Source organism: Nelumbo nucifera, chromosome 1, assembly GCF_055504915.1.
Source record: "Nelumbo nucifera cultivar China Antique chromosome 1, China Antique-T2T, whole genome shotgun sequence".
Taxonomy (NCBI): Eukaryota; Viridiplantae; Streptophyta; class Magnoliopsida; order Proteales; family Nelumbonaceae; genus Nelumbo; species Nelumbo nucifera.
The window spans coordinates 129,070,816-129,083,941 of NC_142649.1; the positions used below are offsets into that span (position 1 = coordinate 129,070,816).

General features: G+C 37.5%; 2 protein-coding genes across 9 annotated transcripts in view; one reads left to right on the plus strand and one right to left on the minus strand.

Annotated features, from left to right (window-relative positions):
- Window positions 1-13,126, plus strand: part of SNI1 (negative regulator of systemic acquired resistance (SNI1)) — a 33,896-nt gene that overhangs the window by 13,088 nt on the left and 7,682 nt on the right. For 7 of the 8 annotated variants that reach the window (XM_088894211.1, XM_010280886.3, XM_088894212.1 and 4 more), the window contains exons 11-13: window positions 477-546; window positions 8,201-8,266; window positions 10,856-11,008. In XM_088894211.1, the coding sequence (XP_088750337.1) occupies window positions 477-546; window positions 8,201-8,266; window positions 10,856-11,008 (289 nt within the window). The remainder of the gene's footprint in view (window positions 1-476; window positions 547-8,200; window positions 8,267-10,855; window positions 11,009-13,126) is intronic. The other variant, XM_019200444.2, reaches the window with a different exon arrangement.
- The window catches only part of LOC104613173 (D-Tyr-tRNA(Tyr) deacylase family protein), a 43,063-nt gene that overhangs the window by 10,638 nt on the left and 19,299 nt on the right, over window positions 1-13,126 (minus strand). The gene's annotated exons all lie outside the window — the stretch shown is intronic.

Below are 13,126 nucleotides of genomic sequence, written 5' to 3' on the forward strand. Positions count from 1 at the left end.
GGTCCTTACTGGAGAGATAAACACAGAACATGTGGGCTCAGGTGATCAGTGGGCATATTTGTTTACAAAAGGCTTAAGCTTAGGGAGAGTGAACTATATATGTAACAAGATGGGATTATATGACATATAATCTCCAGCTTGAGGGGGAGTGTTAGAGCTAGCCGAATAAGGGTAGATTAGTCATTTTATTTCTGTTAAGTTATGTGCTCATGTGGCAGTCTTAATAGAGACTTCCTGTCCCATACTTAAGTGGGGGCAGTTTAGTTTTTGTACTACTAATTAGAGGCTAATCCATATTAAGGGTCGACTGATATCTATCAAGTTCGGCTGTTCTCTTCATCTTCTTCTTCTTCTCTTCTCTTGGTTCGAACTACTGTAGCTACAGAACAAACAGTACTCAATGCTTTCTTCTTGAAATGCTTGTTTCTCATATGGACTATTTGACTACTGATGTATCAATTTCTGGTGCTTGGCAGAATCCCTCTCATGGAGGTAATTCTGGATGAACTTACTTATGATGAAGATCTTCTTAGCTCATTTCTCCAGGTAATTGTTGCAGTTGTTTATCTCTTTTGGTTTGTTCTTTTTTCCCCTGTTTGAAAGAGATGCAACCAGACATTGCAAACCAGCACAGAAATAGAAGAAAAAGAACAAAAATATCATACAACAGCTAGTGGAAGAAGATTAAGAGCAGAATAACCAGTCCTCAATAGCAATCCACTAGAGTGAACAATAGTTCTTGAGGGATGAGATTGGGAAGATCCATAAACCATAGAAATATGGTTGCCAAAGGGGATTTAGTAGTAATTATGATGAAGAATGCCTTGCTGGGGGTCCAGGGGTAGAGCCACCAGCTCAGATGTTATGTGAAATTTATCCATACAATGTCATTACAGATATCTATACAGGGGTATTTTTATCAGTTGCATATGGATTAGGGCATCAAAGTAATAAACCTTAGTTTAACATTATAAAATACTAGCTTTCTGCTAGAGCTGTAATGAGTGATTGAAAATAGTGGAATTTCAAAGAGATCCTCCATGGATGTAGGCTCAATATGCCAAACCATGTAAATCTGTGTGTTCTTCTCTTCACCTTGATTTCTTTGCTATTCTTCATTCTCTTCACAATAGATCGGCTGGTTGAAAAACAATAGTTTGGGAAGATGGCAAACATAAATAGTTCTATTGGGGAGATTGGGGAGTTGTCAGCCTAGAGTGTGGGATAATTTGAATGTAAGATGTGAACTATTGAGTCAGGTGACAATACTGGCCTAAACACTTCTTCCATGTACTTATATCCACCAATATAAAGCTATATGGTTAACAGTCAAAAAGATTGACTTGGAGAGAAAGTAGAAGAAAAGTAATTTTCTTATTTTTGACAAATAAATAAATTTGATAATAAAAAGATAGAAGGCTGAATGTCAACTCAAGGACTATTATTGTCACCCTAAAGCCCTATAAAACTATAATGCTAACTCCCTAAATTACCCTTGACCAATTGGCAGTAATAAATAATATCAAAATATGCCCGAGTTATTCTCTACAAAACACTTAAATAAAAAACTAAATAGACAATTTTTTCTCACAATCAAAAGTTTACTCTAACTTGCTGACTGCTAAACTAAAATTAGTGAAACTTGGACAGAAATTATAGATTCATGGGCGATTCAGTAGATAAGGCCCATATGGTAAAATTTGACATTGGCCATTGATACTATTGCAGTCCTTAATGTCTAGCAATTGAGAGGCAATTTAATGAAGACCATTAACTTTTTCTGTCCAGCCTGATGTTTTGAAGTTCTCTTCAATACTCCTTGAACTTCAACATATCCAAAATTCAACTTAATCCAACAGTTAGGCTGAGAGAAATTGAATCTGCAACTACTGCCCAAAAGTTGAACTATTGACTTTGATAGTTTCCTTTTACAACCTCCTGTTTGAGTTTTTCTTTTTTTTTTTCTTTTGCTTTGTCAATGTTTGCTTAAATCCATCTGCATCAAAAGGTAATCTAATGCTTTAATTCAAAACAACTAGTAAGTCATGGGTTAATTAATTGGACCTTCACCTGGATATAAGTGAACATGATCTCAAGTCCATCACTTTACTTGTGGCCCAAGCTTTGCATGTTTTTACACACCTAAACACCTTGTCTTTTGAGTTATTAAAAGATTGTGATATTTCCTATCCAATAAACCCAAGATAGCATATTTTATCATTAGCTGAAACTTTATTAATTGAAATAAAAAATGAGATTGCTACAAAGCAATGCCTAAGCACTTGCAAAATTTGGCTAGGCCCTGTTATGTGCCCGTTATTTTTGCAATATCCGATTTTAGGGAATCATTCCCCAGAAAAGTTGAATTCTGGTTGCTCCTTGTTTTGCTAAGCCATTCACCAAGCTATTGGAAAATCTAGGAGTCTGGCGCAGTACGAAAACAAACCATGTCAAGAGAAGCTTCAAAGAAAAGAGCAAAAGCCGAAATAAACAAGAACAACTCTTCACTGAATGCTTGAGAAAAAATCCACATAAAACTCCCCCAACTTTGCCCTAGCTATTCTTTATATAGATTTCTTTTACACCCTTATGCCCCTTACAAAGAAATTTCCTAATCTAATAAACACTGCTTATTATAATCCTACTAAATTTCTTCGAAAAAGAAAGTCCTAATTGAATACAAATTCGGAAATCACACAATAATGCTAACTTAGTAAATACGAACTAAGATAGAAACTCTGCAATGGTGTCGACATGGTAAAAACGAACTAAGGTGGGTTGTCGAAGTCAACTTAGTAATTGTTTACTAGTTGGGCCGAATCTTGTACTACATCATCCTCCCCGGGTTGGAGAGAATCCAGCCTTGAATTCATGTTACCAACTAAGAGGCTGCTAACATATGGTATTGCACTTTCGTTGTGGAATCCTCCAATACGAATTGGAATATCTTCACCATATATCTTATTATTTTGAAATATATCTCCTGCACTTCACATAAGATGGTTCTTCCTTTAATGACCATTCTGAACATTGCAAAACTGCTTGCCAATAAAGATCTTCATATGCTTGTATAAAGACAATGTGATCATAACCTCCAAGATTATAAGTATTATTTTTGAAATTCATAATGAATGATGGAGTATTCCTCCTTAGTAATTGGTTCCTCATTAGAGATTGGGGGTTTGTTCCAATGAACAAGTTCAACAGATATTCTTGAGGAGAATGGCCATGTAAGGTTTTCGTTGCAATCCTCAATAATATTAAAGCAATCAATAAAGTCATAAAGTTTGGTTTTACCTTTTGACTTTGAAATTGCTAATTCCTCTATGAAACTCCAATCCATGAATTCATTTAAGGCTATACCTCTATTAAACTCTGGGAACTCAAATTTGAGATCTATTTCCCGTCGCTTCTGTTCACCACTTGCAACTACAACCAATTTGGTTGCTTGCCAAGTAGAGAAACCTCCATGAAACTTTGGGATCTCAATATTGAAACCCGTTTCCCACTGTTTCTGGTCACCACCCACAACTACATCCGAGTTGAATGCTTGCCTTGATGATGAAAAGGAACGAGTGGAAACACTTGCCTTGGAGTCATTGTCCCCTCGCAACGATTTCAACCCTTGAGCAAGTGTGTTGACTTGTCTTCTCAACTCTGCCACCTCTTGTGTTTTGCTGTCGAGTTCCTGCTCCATGATTTGAGCCACTTGTTTCTTCTTAGGAGCCATAATCCAAAGAATGATCAAACATGTGCTTTGATACCAACTGGCGTAGTGCGGAAACAAACCACGTGTTAGAACCGTCTGTACAAGGGTAGTATAGTCCTTTTATGTTTAGTTATATATGTATTGTTCAACTGATGTGTCTCTCACATAAGTGAGGGCACAATGGTAATTCTTGTATACCTTAGAAGAGTATAAATAAAATAAGGGCCGACTAGAGGGATTTGAATTTTTCTCTCTAGTTCGGTTGTGACCTTTTCTCCTTTTTCTTCTCTCTCTCTTATCCTTCTCTTTCTTCTGATATGAACTAATACGAACATCTAGTTTGAGTTTTATCATGGTATCAGAGTAATCAGTTCAGATCAGTTGTCTCCTTTTCTCTCTGTTCTGTGTATTCCTTTCTAGGGTTTTGCAGAATTCTCATTGATACATAGAGAGTTTTCCAGAAAGAAAGAGAAGGACTGGTCGTTTTCTCTTTCTGGGGGTTTCCATGCCTCCAATGAGGGCAGTCGTTGTGGTTTTGTGTGGTTGGTAGAAAACCCTCTACTCGCAATTCGAAGAGGGCTGGTTTTGTGATGGTGACAGTGTAGACTTGGTACCCTCTACTTGACAGGTACATGATCTTTGAACTAAGTTGTGGTATGTAGCAAGTTTTTTTATATGTTGCAGAACTGAATATCCTATTCGTGAGGTGTGTTGTGAGGGTTTCTAGTGCTGATAGTAGACGGCAACAGTAGTGCTGTTGCTAAAAGTGGTGAATAGTTGTGAATATTGTTGCTGAAACAATGGTGAATAGTTGTGAGTGTTGTTGCTGAAACCTGGTACTAGGAACCCTAGTGGTGTTCAGTCATTCGTGTGGAGTGTGGTGATTTATTAGGGCAGTAGAGTAACAATTTAGTGGTACAACTTCCCATTGTTTTCTTGTGCAGTCATGGGAGACAACGGTGAATACAAATCAAGTGTGATGGTGCCTTCTGATTATCTGAATGTGCAGATGACCTCTATAAAACTGAATGGTGAGAATTATGTCCCTTGGGCTAAGTCTGTTGAAGTTTTCTTGAAAGCCAAAAAGAAAGTGAAACATGTAAGGGAAGATAAACCCCCAATTGATTCTCCGGGATATGATGAATGGGAGCAGGAGGATGCTCAAATTATGACTTGGCTATGGAACAACATGGAGTCCAAAATTAGTGTGAACTTCATGTTTTTAAATACAACCAAGGAAGCCTGGGATCATGCAAGGAAAATATAATTTGGACAAGACAACACTACTAGGGTTTACCAACTGTACCAAGAGTACTTCAATCTGCAACAAGGAATCAGAGTCTTGAGGATTATTATGCTAGTATGAGAAATTTATGAAATGAGTTGAATGTTTATCATCCTCTTACACCTGATGTCAAAATTCAGCAACAATAGAGAGAACAGTTGGATGTGACCAGATTTTTAGTAGGGTTGAAGTCTGAGTATGAACCCGTAAAGGCACATATACTAGGTGGATCTGCTCTTCCCTCTCTCGAGGAAGTGTTTGCTCGTCTTCGGAGGATTTCAGTTGGACCCACAGAGACTTCCACTATGTCAGATAGGTCTGCATTTGCAGTTACAAGAGGGGGAGGTTGTGGTGGTAGAGGAGGTCAACATGGTCGTGGTAGTGGTGGTGGACCCATGTATGGTCGTGGTGGTGGTGGCATGTATAATCGTGGTGGTGGTCGTGTTGGAGGATGAGACTCAGGGGTAGCCTGTGGTAGGGGACGTGGTGATACTCAGAGAAGGTGTACTCATTGTGGTATGGAGGGACATACTATCAACTTTTGCTATGATCTACATGGCCCACCTTCAACCTGGGCAAATCATGCAGCTGTAAATGGTGGTAGCTTAAGACAAGAATCTCAAGTTATTGATAAGATCCCCACTAATCTACAAATACTTCCAAAAGGAGATGGTGAGTGTTTCACGAGATGAGTATGAGCAGTTCATTCAGGGTACATCTCAACAGAACGCGGCTACCCTTGCACACACAGGTACGGCTTGTCTGGCATCCACACCTTCCCGTTGGATTATAGATTCTGGAGCCTTCGATCATATGATTGGAACTCCAGGTGTGTTTTCATCCATTTCTCTGTCATCCTCTTCCCAATCTGTTACTCTTGCCAATGGCTCTACATCAACCATACGTGGTGTTGGTAATGTTGACATAGACTCCTTATCCCTTTCCTTAGTTTTATATGTTCCCAAGTTTCCCTTTAACATAATGTCTGTTAGTAAATTAACTAAGTCTCCATTCATAAAAAAAAAAAAATTAACCAAGTCTCTTAATTCGGCTGTGACCTTTTCTCCTTCTTCTCCTTTTCTCTCTCTTATCCTTCTCTTTCTTCTGATCTGAACTTATACAAACATCTAGTCTGAGTTTTATCACCACGTTCAGAGAAGCTTCAAAGAAAAGAGCAAAAGCCAAAATAAACAGGAAGAACAACTCTTCATTGAATACTTAAGAAAAAAACAACATAAAACTCCCCTAACTTTGCCCTAGCTACTCTTTATATAGATTTTTTTACACCCTTATGCCTCCTACAAAGAAGTTTCCTAGTCTAATAAAACACTCCTTATTATAATCCTATTAAATCTCTTCAAAAAAGAAAGTCTTAATTGAATACAAATTCAGAAGTTACACTGTAACGCTAACTTGGTAAATACGAACTAAGATAGAAACTCTAAGATGGCAACAACTTGGTAAAAATGAACTAAGATGGGTTGTCAAAGCCAACTTAGTAATTGTTTACTCAGTGGGGTCGAACCTCGTACTAAATTAGAGTCCAATAGAAGCTGCTTGTATTCAGTTCTTTGCCAAGTGTTTGGTTTCTCTAACGATACATCTTTATGTTGAAGAGCCCATGCATCTTCCTTTTAACTGGATCACTATTGTGCAAGGGTTCCCTTCCACCATCAAAAGGCTGGGATTCAAGTCTTTCACCAATCTTAAACCTTGCAATACTGCCAAAGTGTCAATAATTTAGCTCTTGTTGAATCTTAAATGCTGATAGGTCCTGAAAACAAACAACTAACTCTCCTGTTCTGTGTTTTTTTTCTAAAACCACCCCAATGACCAATATTGCCAGAGTTCCCAAGCCACAACCATCAAAGTTTGGTTTGAGGTGTTAGGAATGGAAGGTTGACACACAGCATGTGAAAGCTTGTAGTTGAGGTGGAATCAACCATGTTCCTCCAGTTTCTTATTATATTATCTGGAGTAAAAGGAGCAAAAAGTTTCCATTGTTTTCACCCAATGTGCCACCTTAATGAAGATGTTCTCCAAGATAGTATGTTTTAGATGTAATTTCATTATAATCAAAATATGTATGCTATGCCAATTGCTGTCTCTGAGGTATTTTTGCATTTTAAAAGAGATTGTTATTAGTTTTTGAAGTGCTTGTTTTAGAAAACCATTCCGAAATTATAAGTAGTCAAAATATGTTTTAAAGAGTTAATGTATCTTGAAGTCGAGTCATGGCATGATGGTGGATTTAGTTGGATTAGGTAAATAGATCCATAAAGGCCCATAGTGTAGCTAAAACTAGATTTATAAATTTACAATAACTTCTTTTTACTTATTTTCTTGATTATAATAACCTGCCTCAAAGTTTTAAATCATTGTATGTTCCCCTGTTTGTTCTATTTGTTTGTACCTCTGGCTATGTGCCTGTTTGTTTTGTTGGAGGGGGAGCAATAACCATGAAGCAGTTTAATACCATCCGGTTGCTCCATGAACTCTATCTTGTACATAATTTCATTATGTTGAAAGTTAAACAACCTTCAAGCTGCAGGCATTAAATTAAGTGAATTCTTATGAGCTTCTGAAAATGGTGGTTCACAGAGATTCCTTTTTTCAATCACTCTTTTAGAAAAAAAAATACTAATGTTATTACTGCAGTTTTTATCTAAACCACTCCTTTAGTAAAATCTACTGCTATGATAGTAGTATTTGTGCTGAAATATTAGTTATCCTACATGATTTACAGCTAGCTAAATCTGTGCATTTAAAAAAACATTTTATGAAAGAAATCACAAAGCTTACTATGGAGTTGAGGATAACATACAGCTGGGCTTCTTGTAGATTGGCCAGCACTGTTGCTGATGAACTAGAAAAAAAAGGGGGGGGGGGGAGGGTGGGGCAAAACAAAGGCAAATGTATTGGGGTATAGTACCCCTGGGAGGGAATTTATAGTTCTTAAGGTCGCTAGCCAAGGCTAGCTATCTTAGTGTGGTGCTTACCACATGTAAATACATTTTATTATACATATTTTGATAAATAAATTTAACAGTTACTGATTAAAAAACACAATCTATTGCATCTTTTGTGGTTATACATTTCTTTTTAGTTCTAGCAAGCATAGTTTTCTATGTAAACTGTTAGAATGGGTATTTTCCGTTCTTATAAGATTTCTCTTATACAGATACTGAGAATACTATGTTTTGCAGGTTTTTTGTGATCCTAAATGGAGGTTGGAAATAATATTACAGTATTTTTCAAAGTACCTGACAAAGGTTTGACAACTCTGATATTTGTGAATCTTAAAGTCTTTAAGCAAGTCTTCCCCTTTTTAAAGCTAAAGTATATTTGTATTAACTGAACAAAATAATACAAAAGATTTATAAGGTTCCATGTACAAAGAGTTTCTGTACATCTGATCTACATTTAAGGACCTCCAAAAAAGTCAATAGTCAAAAAAGAAGAAGATAGTTCATCTTCTTTGAACAACCTATGAACAGACACCCAACTTCTTATCTCATCAAAGACCTGGCTTATCACTTTCTCTTCTGATAAAAAAGCCCTATGGTTCCTTTCCAACCATATTGCCCACAGCCCACAGGTCTGCTAATGGGATGGCTGACCACAGAAGTCTGCCCCTCTTGTTTATGTCTGAGATATGCCATCCAACCATTACTATGGTCTTTGACTGAGCTGGGCATGCACCAGGAATATGGGACAGTTTTGTGAAGTATTCCCAAATTCTGGAGTATCTGCAATGTTATAAGTGGCTAGCCAATTCAGATTCCATGTTGCACAATAGGCATAATATGTCAGCCAGGTTTATGCCTTTTCTCACCAACATTTCCTTGGACACATCTCTGCAGCTATGCATGCAAAAAACTTTATCCTAGAGGGTGTGGCAGTGCCCCATATTTCTTTGCTTGGAAAACCATCTTATTGTTACTCATCCCCTTATAGAAGGGTTTGGCAGTGAACAAGCCTGACTTTATCCATTTCCAACATCTAGGGTCCAAGTTGTCGATTCTCTGATTTAGAGGAGGCGCAGAAAGTCTGCCTATTTTGACTCCAAGTCCATTCCTCTCATCTTAGGTGCATGGTTATCTGTATTTGTCTTGTTTTCCCCTATTATTAGTCTTTTGTTGATAAAAAAATATTGGGAACTGTTATCTATCATAGATGATTAGGAGAAGGAAGGAGAAGAGGTGAGAGAAAAGGAAAGCAGATGAGAAAAGAAGCAAACTTGAGTGTGGCAACAGCCCACACTTTTCTTATATTAAGAGTTGTTGATGTGAAAATTTTAAGAAATTCTCATGCAACATAATTCACTCAATCGAGTGATTGAGTTCTCGTTTTTTATTTTTGGGTAAGGCCCATTCAGGGAATCATATGGATTGTTCCCCCTAATTAACACCTTTTGATTCTGATTTAGAGAATTGAATGCATAGAACAAAAGAAAAGAATAATAGAGTACTTAAAAAGAACTTTTCATTTGCATTTCTTTTACGTACTTGAAGTTTAGAAGAATGAGAAAGAAAAAAGGTACAATTGAGAAACTCCACAGCAATACATTTCTCTCTTTCTTTTCCTTTTAATACAAAGAAGATTTCCTTTTCACTCCTTTCTTCATAATAAGTTGCAGTCAATCAGATGAAATTCTGATTATAGACAGCCTTAATCCTCTTGGATTTTGTATACAAGAAGGGAACCTAGTCAGTCAAATTGAATATTTGACTACAAACGGTTTTTATTCCTCTATTCTTCATTTTCATTTGAAGGGAACCATAATCAGTCCTTGGGAATTAGGTTGTAGATGGTTTAGTCCCTAACTTGTCTTGATAGAGGCACCATAACCAACCAAGTAAAAGCACCTGATTGTAGATGGTTTCTTTCCCTTTATTTCCTTTCTTAAAAGTGAAACATAAGTGGGAGGATACATAGCAGAAGACACATGTAGGAAGTAATTATAGAGAGGACTTTCCTTTACCTACCTGTATTAGTGAGATTTCTTTTCTTCCTTGTCTTCTCTTGAGAACTTCTCTTTTCTTCTCTATTTATTTTGTTTTTTTAAGAAACTCTAGGAGTGGTATGCTCTAAGAACAATTTTCTCTGAGGAGGGACCCTAATTTCCCCTTAAAGAGCTTAACTAGGGAGTGGGGTAGTTATGCAACTCCCCTCCCCCTAGGTGAAGGACACCTATCCTTCCCACTTAAATAGAGGGAATTCCCATACAGGACACCCTATTTAGTTTTGATGATTTAGCTAGCACACTAGCCAACCCACTTATTTGGGTTATAAGCTATTTTAGTTTTATTTGGCTAAGTTAAAAAAAATCCTTCAACAAGAGTGTTTTAAAATAGGATGAAATGGCGCATGCCTATGTGCCATAATAACCAACAGGAACTTATGATGTCAAGCATATGCAAGATTTTGAGTCTTAGTTTCAGTACCAGCATAGTTCTTGATTGGGATTAGAAAATCCCCTTCAGGATTTTGTATTAGAAGGTAAAGTCTGCTTTCTTAAAGGTTTGGAATTTCATCAAATCAAGATGAAATCTTAATATTCCCAGGATTTTATTAAAATAGAAAAGAAACTTATTATCATGTTATGCTTTCCAAAGTTCTACAACATGTAGAACACCAATTAGATGGTAAAAGGGCCAGTGGGTCAGCCAAATTTTATTAAACTCAGCCATCCAGGTCAATTAGTTATCAGGAATCTAGCCTGCTGTCATCAGTTTAAATATCAACCCAAACCTGACCAAATTGGACCTGTATTTAAACCCATGCAAACTTGTCTTCTAGTAGACTTGTAGTTACCACTTATTTATTTATTATTCATGCTATTATTTTTTTTGTTTCAGCCTTCTGTTCGCACAAGGAAGTCAAATAATTCCTCAGATGATGCAACATTTCATGGTGTTCTGAAGTGCTTCTCAAATGTTACAAGCGCAAAAAGCATTGTCAAGAAGATGAGTATTGAAATAGCTCAATTGTTGCTAGCAAATGGCTTCAATGTAAGTGGTATTTCTTGAAATATTTTAATTATATAAAACAAATCTAGATGCATTAGTATTTGCTTTTTCTTAAGTGCTACTGCAGTTTTGGGGATTCCATGATATATTATATCTTTCATACCCATGATGTTTTCTCATTCTTTTTTTTTGATGAATGAAAATAATTTATTAATCCAGAAATAAGGAGGCAATACAGGAAACTCAAAAAGAGGCACGAGCTGTTACCTCTTCTAATAAAGTATTACATCAAAGTAAAAAAAAAAAAAATAGCCCAAGTAAAATTACAGAGCAGCCCAAAATAAATGTTCCCTTGAAGCTCCCTGCTTAGCTAACCCATCCACTAAGGTATTTGCTGATTTTCCCACCCAAAGAAAGCTAACAGTCATGTTTCTTGTGAGCTAGTCGACTTTCCTCAATAAGTCTCTGTGTCACCACATAGCTGAAGCTGGGTCTATCAACCATCCGACAACATTCTTAGAGTCTCCTTCAACTACCAATTGCTGAATTCCTAATTGTTCTGCAATCTGAATACCTTGTACCGCCGCTAACATCTCAGCTCTATTAGAGTCTCCTATTCCCACGGAGCCTGAAAACAAGGCTAAGATGTTACTCTCCATATCTCTCAGCACCCCTCTTATCCCCGATGGGCCTGGGTTTCCTTGGCTGCTGCGATCAAAGTTCAGCTTTGCCCATCCTTTAGGCGGGAGGATCCACATTGCAGTTTCCTTGTCCTTCCTTGTATGGCTGTTAGCCACCGCTATCCAGTTTCTCCATATATCATCAAAGGAAAAAATATGAAAGTCCATAGTTCTCAACCAATGAATGGCCTTAGTTAAGATACAATCCTCAACAGCCTGAATGCTTCTTTCCTTTTTCTTGAACACCCTTGCATTGTAGGCCACACAACTGACTTAAACCTGTGGACAGATTCCACCTGCACCCAAACAAAGAAAAAATCCAACTCCAAATAGCACTAGAAAAAGAACAAGAAACAAGTGGGAGCAATCCTCACCACTAGCCCTACAAAGTACACACTAGTTAGGGGACAAACACATGAAAGGCCTTTTCTTCTATAAGCAGTCCAAGGTATTAATCTTTCTATAAAACACCTCCCAACAGAAAATAACAATTTTAGGTGGAACAGGTCTAGACCAAATCTCTTTGGTTGGAAAACCCCACTATCTCAGGGAAGAGCAAAGGGACTTAAAAAAGAAAGCACAAGTGAAGTAACTTTTTGGATGAGGGGACCATAATCTCACATCCACATTAAGAGGGTCCAGAAAGACATTACCAAGCAGAGACAACAGATCTGAAACATTGTTAAGTTCATCATCCCTCAAACCTCTCCGAAAACAAAGTCCCAACATAAGGACGAGGGTGAAGTAGGGGATGGGAATGAGAGATAGCTTTTTCCTTGTAAAGGGAAATAGAATAAAGAGGCTGGAATTGGTCCTTAAGTGCAACAGTACCCACCCAAGTGTCTTCCCAAAATAAAACATAATTACTAGAGTTAACATCATACCTGACAGAGTTGAGAAATTGAGGGAGGATACTCTGGATTGCTTTCCAAGGAGATGCCATCATTGCTTGACGTGATACACCAACATCCCATCCATTTCCTAGTCTGCCATGTATACTAGCTATCACTTCATGCCACAACCTCTCCCTTTCTCTAGGCCACCTCCACAACCATTTTCCAAAGAGAGCTTTATTCCTGAGAGTTAACTTTCCTAGTCCCAGTCCACCTTTTTCTTTACTCCTACAAACTATTTCCCAGTTGATTAAATGATCTTTCTTATCCTCCCCTGGCTCCCAAAGAAAAGTTCTCATTAATCTCTCCAGCTTCGTAGCCTCCCTTTAGGAATCCTAAAAATGGATAAATAATAGACCAGTAGGTTTGCTAAGGTGGCTCTCAATAAAGTCACTCTACCCCCTATAGAGATGTAGTTTCTTTTCCAAGAAGCTAATATTTTTTCAAACTTTTCCAAAACAGGGGTCCAAAAACTACTCTCTTTTGGGTTAGCCCCTAGGAGGAGACCTAGGTACTGCAAGGGCCAAGAAGAAACGAGACAACCTAAACAATCTGTCACAGATTGAACAACCCCCTCATTCATGTTG